Genomic DNA, 20,290 nt, shown 5'->3' on the forward strand with positions numbered 1-20,290 from the left:
TTCTGCAGAAAGGTGGATAAGTGTGGATAAATGGGTGGATAAATGGCAGCAAGGGTGACCTTTATCCATGTGCTGAGCTGGGGCATTAATTTAAAGACAATATCATTTAAAATGCAGTTAGCCTAATTAGCGTAGGTGGTAACAACAAAAGGGAACAAAAGATTGGTCCAGAGGAGAATTAAATTCTCCGTGGTTGGAGGTCGGAGTCCAGAGGTCGCATAGTGGGACTGTCGAGGACAAAGGGAGCGGGGGGGTAGACCCAGTGTGGGGGAGACCGTCGAGTACTAAGTGGGGGTTGTGTCAAGAACTACGGGGGTGGAGGGGGGGGGGACCCATTGGGGCAAACAAAAGGGATGCTTTGTAACTTTGTCGGCACCCTTGATGTGGCGGCTCTTTGAATACCTTGGTATGCAAAACAAAGCCTCTCACTGTGACCTGTCACATGTGACAATAAAAGTATCTAATCTAAACTAAAACTGAAGCAGATTCTTTATTTGCAATTTGCAGCTGCTGAACATCTGAAATAATGATAGAAAAGGCACATTATCTGAAACTACTTAACCCAAACGTTGAGTCCACATTCCCAAGTATTGTACTCAAGAATCGAAGGTATCAGTATCCAACTTGTTGCTCTTGAGGATGTTTTAAACAAAATGAGAAAAAGGAGCAATGAAGATAAAATAAAGAATACTTTCACACGAGTGGGTTACAAGGATAGGAAATGCAGACATGAGATAGGAAATGCTATACTCTGAAGCAACAAATTGTTGCAGAAACTCGGTAGTCGAGGTCCTGAAGGTAGACACAAAAAGATAGAAAGAATGGGCGATGTTCCAGGTCGTGAAGTGTAAAGAAAGGTCTCGATCCGAAACATCACCCATTCCTTCTATCCATAAATGCGGCCTGCTACTCCGGCATTTAGTGTCTGTTTGCATTGAAGAGTAATTGTGTGAATTTTAAAAAAACAAGCCTTCCTTTTCTACAACACAGCAAACTGCAGGTTCATGTCTGTCAAATAAACCCCATATTCTGCAATCAGACATTCGTTAATGCTGCTTGATTGGAATGCTAATATTAGCCTTTGGGAGTACAGACTATGTGAGTAGTTGGTGCAGATTTATCTCCAGAATTGCTGTTAAATTCGCTTACATATGCAAGGCAAATGCTCATTAAATTTCTCATTCAAGAGCATATCATCCAATTATACTGTTTTTCCACCAGGAAGGCAATTGCAGAATGATTAAATGGTGTGCTTTTATAATAAGAATGCATCGATGATAATTATCAGTTACATGCTTTGTCTTTTAAATAGCAGCACGGTAATTTCCTAACCATTTGTTAACACCAACAGATGCTAAGGTGCTACTGACACTATAATTCGTTTACTTTGCAAATGCCACAACGTTGAAACAAAGAACGACAGATGCTGGATAATGCACAAAAGGACACAATATAATGGAGTAATTCAGCAGGGCAGACAGCATCTCCGGAGAACATGGATAGGTGACGTTTTGGGTTGAGACCCTTCTTCAGACTTTGATTGTAAGGGGGAGAAAAAAGCTGGAAAAGGGGAGAGGCAGGGCAAAGTATGGTATGTAATAGGTCAACGCAGGCAAGGGGGATTTTTTCCAAAAAATCCAAAATCCAAAATATCTGTTTCTCTTTTATTAAAGAAAGCTCACAGATTTCTTGAAACATCTATTCCAAGAGAATCTTAGTTGCCAAAATTTGATATGCAGACGGCTAGAACAAAGGCCAGAGATAAGAACAATAGGTGTAAGGAGGAACTGAAGATGCTGGTTTACACCGGACACAAAATGCTGGAGTAACTCAGCGGGACAAGCAGCACGTTTGTAGTGAAGGAATTGGGTGTTGACCCGAAACCCATTCCTTCTCTCCAGAGACACTGCCTGTCCCACTGAGTTGCTCCAGCATCATGTCTCTATCTTCGATAAGAATAGGTGTAGGACCTGTTTGAGGAATTGCAGATTGTGAAGCCAGAGGGGAGGAAATTAGTGGGAGGAGGGGGTTGGAGGTTTCCTAAAATTGGAGAATTCAACATTCATACTGTGGGCACAATGCATAGTGAAGAGTGGCATTCTCTCGTGCACCTAAAATATCTGTTTCTCTTTTATTAAAGAAAGCTCACAGATTTCTTGAAACATCTATTCCAAGAAAATCTTAGTTGCCAATGGGCAATGCTTGAAAGTAATTTAGAATATTAACACGTTTCCCATCCTGACACTCATCGTCTGCATCTGAAGAACTCCATTTAACATTTAACTCTGACTACAGAGAAGTTCCTTCATCACCTTAATTCAAATCACTAAAGAACAAGGGAGACAACTTTAATTCTGTCACATGTGTAGGTGTTGGTGATATAGAGTGTGAATTGCAGATGAGATGGTCGATCTCTGGATTTAAAAAAATAACCTTTTATTTTATTTCAGTTGCATAACAAATATTGGCTAAACCAAAGAGATAGTTGTTAGAGAAGCAGGCCATCATCTGGCAATCTAAGAGACCAAAGAAAAATTAAAAAGTACAAATTTAGGCATTGGTTTAGACAAGCAGGAATTGTTTCAGAAGCAAAGGTTTGGATCAGCAGCCCTGCTTCCACGTGTTTCATTGGAAATTCTTTAAGTTGTGCTGAAATGAGTCAAGGCAATTCATGTCAGTGGATTAGAGAAGGATGAGAAAAGGAAGGTTAGCACGGTGGTGCAACTGGTAGAGCTGTAGCCTCACAGCGCTAGAGACCCGGGTTTCATTCTGATCTTGGGTGCTGTATGTGTGGAGTTTGCACGCTATCCATGTGACCGTGCGGGTTCCCTCTCCTATCCCAAAGACGTGCGGGTCTGTAGGTTGACCGGCTTCTATAAATTGGTCTCGTGTGTAAGTGAGTGGATGCGAAGTGGAATAACATGGAATTTCATGCCGTATGTTTTAATCAATCAATCCAATGGTCTCAGTAGCAGGTTATGAAGTGACATTTTGATAGGTCTAGGACAGCTTACCTCCTGTCATTGCGGTATATTCAATAGGAGCATATGACAATAATCGGTGGAATCAGCAGATACATTCATTCTAACATTTACTTCACTTTAGGGTTTTTGAAAGGTAAAAAATGAGATCCTCACATCTAGTTTCTTACCAAGAAATGTGCAAATTCTTCAGCCCTTAGTACAACCAGTAAGACATGAGATATAATTATAGGTGATCTCATAAGGTACCTTTACTGTACCTGTAACGGGTGAATGGTTTACAATTATATATCAATGTTGAATTACAATAGTATTGAAGGCCTCTTTTTAATACCTGTGCCTCACAGTCTATTAGAGGCCATACACTTTCAAAATTGCCCACACCCATTTGGTTGCAAGGATGCTCCAGATCTTTGTAAGTGTTAAATGACAACAAGTTTGCAGTGTTTGTGCCAAAATAATGTTTTTAAAGGGAGGCTGTTATTCCATGCTTACTCAATACAAAAAGGCCACCACTATTGAAAACTGTATCATGAACTTTCATGGATCTCTGTGCCAATGTCCTCCATTGATTATCAGATATAGTGAAGTTACCCACCTTTCCTAAGTCACAACAAGAAATTGGAAACCGTATTGCAATGGAGAAAGTTGGATAAATCTGATCAATATTACGAATGGCTGCATCTGTGGCATGACTATGTTGTTATTGGCAATGTGACCGTACAACCAACTGGAGCAATAAAACGTTGACATGTATTTTGGAAGCGACGAGGCTGAAAGCGGCTAGTTGTGTTTCTCTTTAAACGTCCCAACTTTAACAACACTCGTACAGAAGAATATTTTAAATATGTATACAGGGTATTTTAATATTCCCCCATCCAAAAGTAACATCTTATGAATATTAGGACAAAGGAAACTTGTAAAGTTGCAATTTTAAAAACACACTTGTAATCACTGTATTGTAAAGAAGTCAATCTCTCAACAACTTTGTTACCGTCTTCATTTAATGATCAGAGTTTTCACCAGAATATGATTTCACAGTTTTTAACAGGATCCAGTTTCATAATGGAGATTATTTATTATATAATGCCTCAAGTCATACAACATTTTTTTTGTAAAATTTAGCAGCATCAGTTAATTTCTACAGCAACAGTACAGTAGTGTTGATTAAATAATAACTGAAAAACTCCTGCTTATTTGAAACCAACTCCAAATGTTAAATAAAAAGTGTTGCTAAACTAAGTTAACATTAGTATGAAGTTCAAATTGTTTGCTAGCGATAAGCCAATCATTCATCACAAAGCTATTTCCATGTGGATACAGTTTTTTGTCTTTTGTTTATGAACAAATTAGGAACTCAATCCTTGTGAACTACTTACATAAAGCCTATCAAAAGGACCAATGTAACTGAAGCAGAAAATAAACTTGTTTTGTAATATGAAAGCCTAACCTTATAAAAAGAAACGCAGTATTAATGAATAAATCCAGGTTTTGAATTATTTCATAACAAAAAGTGATCAGAGCAGAATGTTGGAAATTTAAACAAAAATAAGTTGCATTGGACGTTGACAATCTTGTGGATAGCAAACAAGGCAAATGGCAAATTATCAGAACTTAGAAAGGAAAAAAAACACAAAAAAGTGCTGATATTACATCGAGTTTGAATGCCTTGAAAATCAAGGACAGACTAGCTGGAGATTTCTAACATTGTAATATTTTTGTGCATTCATTCTCGACGAAAGTGGGATTTTAAATCTTAGCAATCTTCCATTGATAAGGTACATAATTACAGCAATGCCGCATTGACAATTGTAAATCAAAATGTCTGAACTCCAAAAAGATAACAAAAGCGAATACTTGGTTGACAAAAAGAAATAATCTTCTCCAGCTCGAGGTCACTTCTGGGTTTTGAGCACAAATTAACTAATAATGTGGCACAATATTTTATGTAACATTTATATCCAACACATTTAGATAATTTAGTAAACTATATTTGTAGAAGTGAGATCGTTTAAACATTAAAAGTAGTGTACTCGCTGTGTACGTCTAAATGGCACAGTATCTATTATTTGATCTTTGCAAAACAAGCTTAATATAAATGTGCCTTCGAATTTTGCAAGTTATCAATTATTTTTGTTACCTGCTCCTAATATACGATTACCCAAGTAACATCTACTCAACTCTATATGCAGTAATTTGGAAAACTAGGCAATGTGATGTGCAATTATTCACTGCCATACAATAACACGAGAGCTTTCAAGCGGTCTGGAGCAAGCTTAAATGCCCATAATTTCAAGTTTTAACATTTGATAATTGTCCCAATCTCCACATTATTGAACCTCAACTGTTTTAGCATCAAAAATCAACAGCTGCATAAGTGACGGTAGAGCACTGAACCACAGAATGCGGCTTTGGTTGACAGGGACACTTCAAACCCGGGATCCTTCACGTTGCATTTCACCTTATACAAAATTGCAATACTGCACACAAATTAAAATAAAATCTGGTTGCATTACCAAAGCATTGAGTTAAAAACAACATAAAGGTCTCACAGATATGTTTACAACTCTACTTCAAGTGCAGATTTCATGTTCAAATTGTAAAGACCACAGAAACATATGTCTGAAGCATATTTTGCAGATGTGGTGAATTCACTTATGCGGTAAATTTTACCAACATTAGCTTTAAAGGACACAGCATGGGAGAAGTTATTCTTCATTATTGCCCTCTTAATTATTCCTGTGAATTATTCACAGAATAAACATGCAATTGTTTTTGTAAGACTTTAGTACTTGGGTGACACAAGAGTTGCTAATAGAGTTGAGCACATGCTGCCATTTGGGTGAAAGGGGACGGTGGCAGTCATAAGGAAGAGGAAAAAGCAATATTGGGAGCATTTGAAGATAAGCTGGAGACATGCCTAGAATTTAGATTAAAAAGATATACAACAGTGCTAATAACATGAAGAGCACGGTCATTAGTTCTTAAAGCCACATCAATGCAATCTCCATATTATTATTCAGGTTTCAATTATTTAACATGAATACAGAGATAATTATTCAGCAATACCATGCAGAACCAGTACGTTATCGAGAGGCTTCGAACAATTCAATGGAATGCTGCTATTTTCCTAAACTATTGGATTGATGTAAAAACAAAATATAAGATTGCAGTTGGGATGGTTAGAACACAGCAGAAATTATTCTCCATGTTTGAACACTTAATTATTCATGTAAAATATTATTCAGAGAATAAACAAGCCAATGTTTATGCCACCGGCTCACAGTTTGGTGTTAGTAGGATAAAGTGCGTCAAAAAGTAATAGAAAATCAAACTTAAGTTCCTGGTGCTATTTTTTAGTTTAGTTTAGAGATACAGCGCAGAAACGGGCCCTTCGGCCCACCGAGTCCACACCTACCAACGATCCCCGCACATTAACACTACCCAACACACACTCGGGACAATTTTATGTTTATACCAAGCCAATTAACCTACAAACCTGTGCGCCTTTGGAGTGTGGGAGGGAACCAAAGATCTCGGAGAAAACCCACAGAGGTCACGGGGAGAATGTACAAACTCCAAATTCATTACTCAATTACCTCAGCAAGAAAATAAGTACACCGAAAGATCAGAGGAGCACAGAACTGTTTGGCACCTGTATAGATTGACTCACAACACTTATACAAGCAGTAAGCAGTTCCTAGCTTTAAACACTAGAAATAGTTAAACTCCATCCAATCCTCATTTATCTCTTCCATCTTATACACACGCAAATACCTCCCACTCACACATAAACCTGACAACTGGGACAATTATTTAATGATCAGCATTAGAAACGAGGGAAGAACTGTTTGCCCATCTGCATTTTCAAGAACAAAAAAGGGGTTTAACAGGTGGCAGAAAAATAAATACATTCATAACAATCGGAAATATACCTCAGTCTAGTGGAGGCTAATGGTTTACCACACACATTCCCTTACTTTATGTTCAGTAATTTTATTTAAAATATTAAAAACAGCAGCTAATGGTGCGGTTTATGGTAAAACTATGCCTAAAAAGTTACATCTGGATCTCGTGTGTAGTTAAGTACCTCAGAGCACAGAAGGTTCACATAAGAGATTAAGAACCAGCTCTAACAAGTAGTTTGTAAGTGGCTCAAGCTCATTTGGCACAAAAAGAACAAAATAAACAGTTTGGTTTTCACCTTGAAAGGTTCGTGTAGGCTACACGGGTTGAGAGTGGTGGTGTCGCACAGTGAAGTCCTATGTTCAAAGTGCCAGAACAGGTCAATATGGCAATATTAAGAAACAAGTCTGTCATTATTCTGCTAGAATTAATGGAGCTTGGAAGAGAATTATTTAAACTTTAAGTTATAACTGTGCTATATCAAATACGGTTAAAGGTGATTTAAAAACCCTTTAAGCTAAAAGCCCCCTTTTAAACTTTATTGTTTAGGGATTTGTGAACATTGCACCTGAATCACCTGAAATTAATATCTGAATCACCAAAGGGCATGCTTCTGGAAAATAAAATTTGAAAATTGGCTCAATGTGTGGAATTATCAGGACACTAATTAATCATATTTAACTACATTACCATATGGTGGTCTTTTAAAATGAAGGTAATGTCCTTGAAAAAGTACATCACCATGTACCATGCAAGATTATTGCCACAAACTGCATGTACACATTGAACAAATCACTTTACGGGAATATCTGTTCAATCACCATTCAACTATAGACTTGGGTAGCAAAAATAGACAACGTACTGATTGAAATGAAAACCAATACCTAGAAGTATTAGAAGCAAATCCACAAATTGCAAAGAGGTTACAGCCAAGGGTATTAAAAATCAATAGGTTGAATTTCAATAATACTGAGCTCCCCAAAAAATCCTTTTAATTTTGGACAAAACTGACGAGGGCCATGGAACAACTTTATTCAGTAAGCTGGTGAAGTGCAGTTATTATTTAGGTTTCTGTCAGGAAAAGAAAGCAGCAAAAACAGTAAAAATGTTAAACTTAATCAAGAAAAACTAAGAAGAGAACTTGTTTGATCATTTTGTCTCATTATTATTCTACAATCTAGGTTTCTCTCTTTAAAAAAAAATTAGGTATAAAAACTAGATAAACCTATTTCCTGGTTTGTAATATTCTAATCCATAGTGAAGCAGCAATAAAAACACAAGTAATTAATGTAATCACTCTATAGCAGACTAGTTATCTATTACAATCAATTTTCAATTATACCCCTTTCAAATAATTCCTTTGAAAACAGTTTACATTTTCATTCATCTTCACTAAATGAATTTTCAGTGCAATCCAGCGTGGAGATCAGCAGATATGCACACTAACAAATAGTCAAACAGCTCAGTTTAACAATAAAAGTCGCCAACAAACTGGAAAGTTAGGTGGTCGAGCATCATTTCTCCACACACACACACATACACACACACACACACAAAAGCAATCGCCCTTCGTACATTTTTGTACCTTTACTGCTACAGCTGGCACTAAGATGATCTGCAGCAGTTCGAAGAGACACAAAATGAAGTTAAAACGATTTGCTTTAAAATAAAATGTTCTGCTCCATTGTACAGTAATGGCAAAGAATATCTGGTGCAAATAGAAGACAAATTCTACCATTTAGATGTGGCCAAATGAAATAGGACATCTGTCCCAGAAACACTCTTTAGCATAACATTCTGTTTAAAAAAAACTGTCCAGCAGAGGCTTGTGTGTTACAACACATGTTGCTAGTCGTGTATAGACAGCTGCTGCTTCTCACTGCTACGACAACTGGTCTGTGGGCCTCATTTGAAGGTCTCCAATCTGAAGTTAAACAAAAACAATAGTCAGTGAAACAAAACCAGTACATACGCTAGATGTTGACACAGTCTCCATTTTAAAAGGCGCCATACAAGTTCAACTGCTCTTGAATAAGGACGAGTAAGAAAATAACTGCAGATGCTGGTACAAACCGAAGGTATTTATTCACAAAATGCTGGAGTAAATCAGCAGGTCTGGCAGCATCTCAGGAGAGAAGGAATGGGCGACGTTTCGGGTCAAGACCCTTCAGAGTGAAGAAGGGTCTCGACCCGAAACGTCGGCCATTCCTTCTCTCCTGAGATACTGCCTGACCTGCTGAGTTACTCCAGCATTTTGTGAATAAATACCTTGAATAAGGATGAGATATATCAATAAAAATCACTGAAAGGATTATCAACAAAACAGCAGCTCTGCAATGAAATATTTTTAATTACTTGATGACAGACTGTTACTTGCCTGGACGTGAGATGGTGCACTCAAGATGTAAACAATTGCATCGGCCAAGTCCTCTGCTTTCAGACACTGATGAAAAATGAATTCAAAATAGCAAAAGAACCTGGAGTTAGGCAACAGACAGTATTCAATATAAATGCATGTTTTTCGTCAGTCTACATGATACTGGAAGATCGCTGTATTTTATTTTAAAAGGTGAATTGCTATAAGAAGAATTGGGATTTGAGGGGGATGGAAAATCAAGAGCCAGGGGGGAAACTGTCTATAGCCACTTGCCAAGAAATGGAATTTGAAAATTCGATTGGATAGTTAGCCAAGTTGATTTTACAAAATCTATTTACCATTTATTTTTTGAATATGTAGCCAGCAGGTTACATTCAAGGGGAAGTAGGATATGATAATGTTTTCAAGACATTCAACCATGCAAAACGTTGTTGCACAAAATAAGGGTGAGGGTCCAATATATGGACAGAGGATTAGATAAAACACTAAATTATGTCATTTTAGGTGAGCAAATTGCCATTAACAGATGTCACAGGGATCACAGCTGGGCACAGTAATTCAGTAATTTGGCCGCAATGAAGTGTTTCCTATTCCCCCAGCTTGTTGGCAATATAAAGGTAGATGGGAAAGTGAACTGTGGGGAGGGCAAGGAGACTGGAATAGGCTAGGTGAGTGGGCTAGGTGATGGGGAAATAAATGAGAATAATGGGAAAAGATTTCATTCATTTAATCAGGAAGAACTAAAAGTTTGCGCACATTTTTTTTTAAAAGTCCAAATTCTGGTATTCAGAGAGTCATAAGTACCCTTAGACAGGAAGCAACGTTAACATGCAGGTACAGCAAATAAGTAGAAAGGCAAATAGAAGTTGGAAGGTCATGTTAGTTGCATAAAACATTGGTGAGGCCACATTTAGACTATTGTGGTCAGTTCTGGGCACCGTGTTATAGAGAAGATTTACGAGGATGTTGCCAGGACTACAGGGTCAGAGTTATAAACAGAGGTTGAGTAGGCTGTGACTCTATTCCTTGGAGCGCATGAAGATGAGGTGTATAAAATCATGAGGGGAATAGATCGGATAGATGCACAGAATCTCTTGCCCAGAGTAGGTGAATGGAGGACCCAGAGGACATAGGTTCAAGGTGAAGGGGAAAAGATTGAATAGGAATCTGACGGGTAACTTTTTAACACAAAGGGTGGTGGGTGTATGGAACAAGCTGCCAGAGGAGGTAGTTGAGGCTGGACTATTCCAACGTTTAAGAAGCAGTTAGACACGTACATGGATAGGGCAGGTTTGGAGGGATATGGACCAAATGCTGGCAGGTAGGTTTAGTGTAACTGGGACATGTTGGCTGTTGTGGGCAATTTGGGCCACAGAGCTTGCAGGGGTTTGCATTTGGGGTGATAAAGGTATTTGTAGAGACAACATCAGGAGCACCAAATAGAGTTTTGATATCTGTATCATAGGAAAAACACACTTGTATTAGCTGTGCCACCAAGCTACAGTAAACTCACATCTAAGATATGGGGGCTGTTCAACGAGAGGTCAAATATAACCACGCTACATACACGAGTGCGGGTAACACTTGCGTTATGGCCACGTGTTACAGAAACTCGCCACTACAGAATACAAGAACCATGACCCAGAAATTTGAGATTTGGAATAAGATATGCTCCACCGGAATCTATTTGTAAAAAAAAGTTTTAAGAAAACGAAGACAATTCTTTGTGCCGATGATGCTGCTTTACATTGGGGGAGAAATCATATGATACTGACCATTATTTTTAGGAAGGCAATATAAGCAAAACAAGGGGATTACCTGAGAGAAGCTGGAAAAGGGGAAATGCATTTCAGTTAATAGGTCAACACAGGCGGGGGGGGGGTTGCCAGGGAGATGGTTGGAACAAATGTCAGAGATAAGAACATAGAAAATAGGTGCAGTAGGCCATTTAGCCCTTTCAGCCAGCACCGCCATTCAATGACCATGGCAGACCATCCAAATTCACTACCCTGTTCCTGCTTCCTCCCCATATCCCTTTTTTTCCTCATCTCAGTCTTAAATGGCCTACCCCTTATTGTTAAACCTTAACCCTGGTTCTGGACTCGCCAACGTGGGGAACATTTTTCCTGCATCTAGCCTGTCCAATCCCTTAAGAATTATACAGTGCCCCCTGTAATGTTTGGAACAAACACCCAACACTTATTTATTTGCCTCTGTACTCCACAATTTGAAATTTGTAATAGAAAAAAAAAATCACATGCGATTAAAATGCACATTACAGAGGCAAATAAATAATTGATGGGACTTTGTCCCAAACATTATGGAGGGCACTGTATATGTTTCTATAAGATCCCCTCTCATCCTTCTAAATTCCAGTGAATATAAGCCCAATTGATCCATTCTTTCATTATATGTCAGTCCCACCATACAATAGGTGGGAGACAGCTTTGGAGCGTTGTGGATTGTGAAGGTTGGAATCCAGGTGGGGCTCTTGGGAGGGGAGGGGTGGGGGGAGGGGTTAGTTGGAGGTTACCTAAAATAGGAGCATTCAACGTCCATACTGTTGGGTTGTAAGTTACCCAAGAGGAATATCAGGTGCTATTTGTCTCGGTTGAGTGTGGCCTCACTCTGGCATCTGGGCATCAATTCTAAATGGTTTACTACCTTAGGGTTAAAGTGTCTGTTTCCATGCAGTGTGACTGTGTGACACTATAATGGGGCAGATAGACATGAACCTTCTTCCCAAAGTGACGTTCGTTGAGTTTACACATTGTTTTTCTCCGGGATTGCAATGTCTAAGCATTGACATTTTAAGCTTTGTTTGCATAAATGTCTCATTTGGAAGTAGAGCAAAATAGACTTACAAAATAGTTGCTTTCAGACTATTTTGGCGTTCATACCTTCAGGCTCTCATATGTCGCTGCAGCTTTTTCTGGGTCGTTATTGTGAAGTCTAAATGCAAACTCTGTTTCCACCAACCCTGGAGATACAGACTGGAAAAGGGCAAGAAGAAAAGATACTATAAATCGTGCATTTACGTAACATTTCACACTCCTATAATGATTCCTGGCATTGGAGTCAGATTAATAAAAGAGCTGGGGTCAAGGAAAGAGCGTTCACGTCGCGGCCCTGTTTCCACCAATCTTTCCACCACTACGCACAAGACGCGCACAAAGCCGTTGTATGCAGATGCCGAGAAGAGTGTTCAGCTCAGGCTGAACAATTTCTAATCTTGTGATGTGGACTCGATAAGAAGAATAAAAGTGCTAATATTTTTCCCTCCACAGATGCCTCCACTCCAGATAAGTATTTCCAGCATTTTTTGATTTCCTTACAAAAAACAAGTTTATTTATTATCTGGTTACCTTACAGCAGATGGTGAGTGGAAGGGAGTCATTGGCTGTGGTGGTAAACACACTCATTGAATGATGTTAGTGTAAGAAAATAACTGCAGATGCTAGTACAAATCGAAGGTATTTATTTCACAAAATGCTGGAGTAACTCAGCAGGTCAGGCAGCATCTCAGGAGAGAAGGAATGGGCGACGTTTCGGGTCGAGACCCTTCTTCAGACTGATGTCAGGGGGGCGGGACAAAGGAAGGATATAGGTAGAGACAGGAAGATAGAGGGAGGTTTGGGAAGGAGGAGGGGAAGAGAGGGACAGAGGAACTACCTAAAGTTGGAGAAGTCGATGTTCATACCACTGGGCTGCAAGCTTCCTAGGTGAAATATGAGGTGCAGTTCCTCCAATTTCCGGTGGGCCTCCCTATGGCACTGGAGGAGGCCCATGACAGAAAGGTCAGACTGGGAATGGGAGGGGGAGTTGAAGTGCTCGGCCACCGGGAGATCAGCTTGGTCAATGCGGACCGAGCGCAGGTGTTCAGCGAAGTGATCGCTGAGCCTGCGCTTGGTTTCGCCGATGTAAATAAGTTGACATCTAGAGCAGCGGATGCAATAGATGAGGTTGGAGGAGGTGCAGGTGAACCTTCGTCTCACCTGGAAAGACTGTTTGGGTCCTTGGATGGAGTTGAGGGGGGAGGTAAAGGGACAGGTGTTGCATCTCGTGCGGTTGCAGGGGAAAGTGCCCGGGGATGGGGTGGTTTGGGTAGGAAGGGACGAGTGGACCAGGGGGTTACGGAGGGAATAAGCAGTGCATAAATACACTTGGTTGACAAATCCAGCAGGCTGCACTTCCGTATGGATGACAGAATCCCAAAGTCTGGGAAAATCCAGAGAAAATGGCTGAAAATATTAACTACAAAAAAATGAAAGCAAGGAGCCCATAAAATTGTTCTGTTGTAACAAAATAGTTGTGATCCCAAGAAACTCTATGTTATAGGAAATGGTGCTATAAAAACAAGTGCCAATGGGGGAAGGGAAGGGGGGATGAGCTTCAAACTTGTGAAAACAGCTATTTTCCCCCCACAGTTTTCACAAATAAAGGTATTTTCTATAGTATTCCATGGCACACATGGGTTTGTAGGCTAATTGGATTGATATAATTGTAAATTGTCCGTAGTGTGTGTAGGATAGTGACAAGAGTGTGGGGATCGATGTCGGCACAGACTTAGTGGGCCGAAGGGCCTGTATCCCTAAACTAAACTATGAAATTAATTTTTATTACTGCAAGTAAAAATACTAAAGACCAAATGTTTTTCCAATAACAAATGACCACAGTTCTGTAAAGCAGTATTACCTTCGTTGGTTGCAACTACATTCTTTCCCAATGAGCCACACCAAGATGTCTCATTGTATTAAACTTGATCTTACCGTTGCCCTTATATGCGTCTGGCTTTCTCGGAGCTCTTGCCTTAACCCTTCAGTGAGGGCAGTTACAGCATACTTTGTAGCGGCATAGAAATGGATGGCTGCGTTTGGAGCTACTCGGTGGCCACTCATACTAAAATGGCAGAAGAAGGGAGAACAGATTGCATCAGATCTGCTGCAGCAGAAAGTACTAAATAAAGCTTAACAAATAATCAAGACCTAGAAAAATATACGTACCTAAACAAGTCAGCTGTACAATTATGACTTTATTCCATGGAATGTAACGTGCGTTAATGAGAGTGGACACGATTATATTAAAAAAACAAAATCAGCTGATCCATAAACGTCTTCAGGAGAGTTACTTTCCAGTATTATTCGACTGTCTTTCTGCGAAGTTTTAAAAGGAAACAGCAAAAGCAAAGCGCAATTTGCTACGTCTAATATGGTCTTTTAAGAGTCCAAAATGTGTCCTTTGAAGAAGCTGGAAGTTTTATCAACAGCAGCAAACAGAGCCAAAAAAAACTGATGCAGCAAATGTTGCAAGTTATCAAACAAGAGAAATGTGCCACTGAGAACACACCATAACATGGAAAGATTGCACAGACTTGTTGCAGCTTATCAAACAAGAGAAATGTGTCACTGAGAACACAATAACAAGCAACGTTTGCACAAACTTGATTGGAGTTTACATTGGCATTTCTTCAGAATGACTGGATAGAATCCAGAAGTTTGCTTAAAAGAGTTATGATTTCTTGACGACAGCTTGCCAACTTGTTTTTGTCATTTCCACACTGTTAGATCTTTGGGCTGAATTTTGAATTATAGACCGTTGGCTGTTTGACCAGTAATAACTCGCTCAAGTACAAAACTATTAATTTGGCATCAATAATTCCGGACACTAAGCTATAACAATATTTCACTATGGGTGAAACCTCAAAAGAAAGTGCGTTTTAAACACTTTCTTGTGAGGTTTCACCCATAGTGAATTATAAGCAGTTTTGCCATATAAATATTAAAATTACATTAAGCCTCAAACTTGTCAAGCATGAATTGCATTGTTGGGTAGACGCGCAGATAGATTTCTTTCAGGAAATACGAATGTTATTTTAATGCACAGATCCAACTTCTCAAACCCAGGCAAGAGATCTCAAGTTTGTACATGAATAGCCTCAATTGTTGTTTTTTTTCTCATTTAACCGAGCTGAAAGAATTCAACCTACGCAACAATTACTGGAAATACATCAGGATGTTTTAAAAACGAGAATAAAAAATAAGACTCTCTTGGAAGAGAAGAGGCAGTTTACAATACTTCATGAAAGAGGAAATTAGTTTCCTCAGCTCAGTTAAAAACTAAAATGTTAAAAATCTGTTATGAAATGAATCGAAGTAATAATTCACAGCAATGACAACAATGAACTTTTGCGCCTTGTTACGTTACAACATCAGGTTGAAAATCAAAACAGCACTTAGAGATTTCAATAACTGTTGACCTTCCAGATGGGGCAAAAGCTCATAATCACTGTTCATTGCCACAAGTCTTGGAAATACCTTCTGTAGTAAAAAGCCTTGTGTGGAACTTATGCACTTGTCTTTGAAGGTTAAAAATAATGAGATTCTCGTACTGGTTCTACTTATACAATAGTAATATTCATTTTATGCCTTTGACTGTATAAACCTCAAGTCCAACTTAATAATTAACCAAGGAAAACTTGGTGAAATCTTTTGAGAGTTTTCAGTCAACAAATCCTTTAATTATCATTCGTAAACCTAGGTAAAGGACGATTAAATATTTTCTTTCTAAAATTCAGCTTTAAATTTAGTTTAATTTAGCGATGTATCGGCCCACTGGGTCCAAGTCAACCATCAATCACCCGTTCTCATTTGTTCGATGTTATCCCACTTTCTCATCCATTCCCTACACATTAGGGTCAAATTAGAGGCCAATTAACCTACAAATCCATCCACCTTTGGGATGTGGGAGGAAACTGGAGCACCCGGAGGAAACCCACGCGGTCACAGGGGGCAAATGCAAACGCCACACAGACTAGCCTGAGGTCAGGATTGACCCAAGGTCTCTGATGCTGTAGGCTCTGTGCCTCTGTTCCACCAGCATTTACTTACCCAAACCGTCCCTCCCCCCACCACCCCCCCTCCCTCCATGAAGGTATCAGTACCATGTACAGTTATACACCATCATTTTCTTTTGACCTGATTCAGCCAAATTTGAGAAATTGATGCAGCTTGCATTAGAGCTAAGAGATTGAGCAGTGTAGAGATAGTCAATACATCAATTGGATTCTAGCAACATTTGAGGCTTCCTGTCGTTTAAAGCTAAAGATTCAGCTACCTGATCAAAAGCCTGAAAAAAATAACTGAAGTAGTGATATTATTGCCAACACATTGGTGGTAGGCCAACAGGTTTATTGTGCTCATTTAACTGCATTCTTGCTTAACAGAAACAAAATATATACTTGTGTGTATTACCTATAGGAACAAGACAATTTCCACCTTAACAACTTTTAGGACAAGGGTTTATCAAAATGATGGAGGGGATTCAGAAATTATTTTTAAATAGAACAATGGCGTTTTTTCACTGAAATATAAAATAATTTTATCAGAGCAAAGAGCAACTGCTGTTTAAAAACAATTTTAATTAGCTGGTGTGTAGGAAGGAACTGCAGATGCTGGTTTAAACCAAAGATAGACACAAAATGCTGGAGTAACTCAGCGGGACAGGCAGCATCTCTGGAGAGAAGGAATAGGTGACATTTCAGTTCGAGACTCTTCTTCTGAAGAATGGGTGACGTTTCCGGGTCGAGACCCTTCTTCAGAAGAAGGGTCTCGACCCGAAACGTCACCCATTCCATCTCTCCAGAGACGCTGCATGTCCTGCTGAGTTACTCCAGCATTTTGTGTCTATCTCTAATTAGCTGCTACCATTTAACCCAATAATTATTAAAGAAATAATTAGACATTATTCGCCTGTCAACTACCAATGATTAACAGGGAGCGGATGCTTGAAAAGATTGTGAGCAGAATGAATCAAACGGATCACACAGTCTTGAAATGAAGCAGATGAAACTGGGACTGTTATGCACCTCCTGTACCACTTATGCTGAGTTACTCCGGCACTTTGTGTCTTTTCCTGTTATGAACTATGTTGGATTACTTCCCTGCTTGCTAATTGGATGCTGTCTCCTTTCCTTTTTAAAATATAACTTAGCATTCTTGTTTCTCTTTGATCTTCTACATAAATATTCATCAATCAAAATGTCCATTAGATTAACTTAGTCAGCCTGGTAATACACCAGTTGCTATCTATTTGAACTCAGCACTTAAATTATATAAATTGAGGGAACATGCATATTTAACTTAACACTGATGGACAACGTTAATATCCATTCCAATGAATATTGGAAATATTCAAGATACAAAAAGATAAAGACATAAGAGAATGCAGATGCTGGAATCTTGAGCACAAAAGCTTGAGAAATGCAGGGAGTCAGGCACCTCTGTGGAGATGAAAAGGATAATCGATGTTTCAGGTCACAACCCACAATGTCGACTGTGCATTTCCCTCCACGGATGCTGCCCGACGGGCTGAGTTAATCCAGTAGATTGGTTTGCGCGTCATAACAATAGGATGTTCTCAAATCCTCAAGCAAAATGCATTAAAAATACCAAAGTTTTAAACAAAAAACATGACCCAGGCTTCGACGTGGAGGTATTTGAACCAATATGCTTGGTTTATATACACAAAAGTATTCTCACAACCGCTTTCCTATTCTGGAAAGGAGGAATTTTCCTTCAATGCTGAACTTTTGAAGTTGGACTGCTGACAATGCAAAAAACAGAAGGTATGTTTCATCTCTGAAATAAGGATGCATGATTGTTGTGGAATAAAAAATAAATTCAAAAAAATCACATGCAAAATAAATTCATTTTCCTACCTATTAATATTTATGATATGTCCATCATCAACATTCCGCTCTTTCATTGACTGGTAGGCCTCTCGTGTACAGATAGACATTGCTATCACATTAACCTGAAACAAAGTGGAGACATAATTTAATCACCTTTTTGTAGGATCTTTCAGTTAGAAACATTCTTGAGTAAAGTCTACTCTTGAAATCAACCTTCGATTAATTTCACATCATGTTCATAAAGCTGAATACTTTGGGTTCAATTGTCATCAGAACCATAACTACTAGTATTAAATACCAAATTATGCTTCAAGGTGAATTAACAATTAGTCACAAGGCACTCGTTGCTGATAACCAATCATATCCCTCTTAACTTCTTAATAAGAAAGTAAAATTTGAGAAATGTTCCATAGATGAATCGAGCAACTTAACTGGCAGAGTAATACCCCTAAACATCATTTGAGATTCTATCATCATCATTGTTTGGTGTACTTTATTCTGGCAGTTCAACCATGAGGAAGAAAGTCCGAGATGAACTCAAAAGTTGACTGTAAATCACAAGTTCTAGGAGCAGAATTAGGCCATTTGGCCCATCAAGTCTTCTCTGCCATTCAATCATGGCTGATCTATCACTCCCTCTCAACCCCATTCTCTTGCCTTCTCCCCATAATCCCAACACACTTACTAATCAAGAATCTGTCAATCTCCACCTTAAAAATATTCATTGACTTGGCTTCCACTGCCTTCTGTGACAATGGATTCCACAGATTCACCACCCTCTAACTAGAAATTCCTCCTCATCTCCTTTCTAAAGGCACGTTCTTTTATTCTGAGGCTGTGGCCTCCGGTCCTAGACTCTCCCACTAGTGGAAACACCCTCTCCACATTCACTCTATCCAGGCCTTTCACTATTCACTAAAGACCCATGAAATCCAATAAAGGTCTCCATCTGCATAAATTCCAGCTCATAGACCTTTCAATTAATTCCAAGTCATCAAGAAATCAATGCACTGAATATGGCTACAGACCATGACAACATCCTGGCTATAGCACTGAAGACGTGCTCCAAAACCAGCTACACTCAACTGGCATGTGCTAGAGTGTGGGAAGTTGCCCACTTGTGACCTGTCCAGAAACGCAGCCCAAAGAGAACCTGTCGGTTTAAGCTTGTTTGAAAATAAAATGATGAAAAAAATCAACAGTGCTGTCAAGTGGCATTTTACTCGCCTATATGCTGTTTGGCAGTGCTCAGTTTGAGTTTCTTCAGTCAAAAGACTCCAAAAGTGACAGCAAAAGATACCAAGGCGGCATTCAATTGAATGCAATTTAAAAGGTGCCACATATTTCTGGTTCATGTCAATAAGTGGTAAACTCTCCAGTGATTGGTAATAACAGGCACAATTTTTGTGACCCTTCATAAAAATGTCAAACATTAAATCGTTCTAAGTAATAGTTAACATTAAATTGTTTTAAGCATCAGTCTGAAGGGTCTCGACCCGAAACTTCACCCATTCCTTCTCTCCCAAGATGCTGCCTGACCCGCTGAGTTACTCCAGCAGTTTGTGTCTACCTAAGTAATAGCCAGTTACAGAGGCTTTAATGAATTTGTTTTAAAAAAGTGCTTTTGACAACATTCAGCTTTAACTGAAATTATGGCAATGGGCACTCTCAGAAAAATGTCGCTCAAGCAAACATCATGGGGTTGCTGTGCAATTAAATGAAATTAAACATAAACTGATTATTTCACAGCTATCCTGGTGAGTTTCATTGTCTGTATAACTCATTAACACAAAGCCCACAGTCAACAATGGACCGTTTCCTTGATCATCATTACTTTTTTGCATTTATTCACAAAATGCTGGAGTAACTCAGCAGGTCAGGCAGCATCTCAGGAGAGAAGGAATGGGCAACGTTTCGGGTCGAGAACCTTCTTCAGACTGATGTTAGGGGGGCGGGACAAAGGAAGGATATAGGTGGAGACAGGAAGATAGAGGGAGATCTGGGAAGGAGGAGGGGAAGAGAGGGACAGAGGAACTACCTAAAGTTGGAGAAGTCAATGTTCATACCACTGGGCTGCAAGCTACCTAGGCAAAATATGAGGTGCAGTTCCTCCAATTTCCGGTGGGACTCACTATGGCACTGGGGGAGGCCCATAACAGAAAGGTCAGACTGGGAATGGGAGGGAGAGTTGAAGTGCTCAGCCACCGGGAGATCAGATTGGTTAACGCGGACCGAGCGCAGGTGTTGAGCGAAGCGATCGCCGAGCCTGCGTTTGGTTTCGCCGATGTAAATAAGTTGACATCTGGAGCAGCGGATGCAATAGATGAGGTTGGAGGA

At 39.3% G+C, this 20,290-nt stretch overlaps 1 protein-coding gene across 2 annotated transcripts in view; it reads right to left on the bottom strand.

Moving 5' to 3' along the window:
• Positions 1-20,290, bottom strand: part of dhrs11a (dehydrogenase/reductase 11a) — a 58,034-nt gene that overhangs the window by 13,066 nt on the left and 24,678 nt on the right. The window contains exons 3-7 of one of the 2 annotated variants that reach the window (XM_078422777.1): positions 17,981-18,075; positions 14,034-14,163; positions 12,165-12,257; positions 9,265-9,330; positions 3,897-8,811 (exon numbers count right to left, since the gene is read on the bottom strand). In XM_078422777.1, the coding sequence (XP_078278903.1) occupies positions 8,770-8,811; positions 9,265-9,330; positions 12,165-12,257; positions 14,034-14,163; positions 17,981-18,075 (426 nt within the window). In that variant the 3' untranslated portion in view covers positions 3,897-8,769. Of the gene's footprint in view, positions 1-3,896; positions 8,812-9,264; positions 9,331-12,164; positions 12,258-14,033; positions 14,164-17,980; positions 18,076-20,290 lie in introns of those variants that run through there. The other variant, XM_078422776.1, reaches the window with a different exon arrangement.

This window comes from Rhinoraja longicauda, chromosome 26, assembly GCF_053455715.1.
Source record: "Rhinoraja longicauda isolate Sanriku21f chromosome 26, sRhiLon1.1, whole genome shotgun sequence".
Classification (NCBI taxonomy): Eukaryota; Metazoa; Chordata; class Chondrichthyes; order Rajiformes; family Arhynchobatidae; genus Rhinoraja; species Rhinoraja longicauda.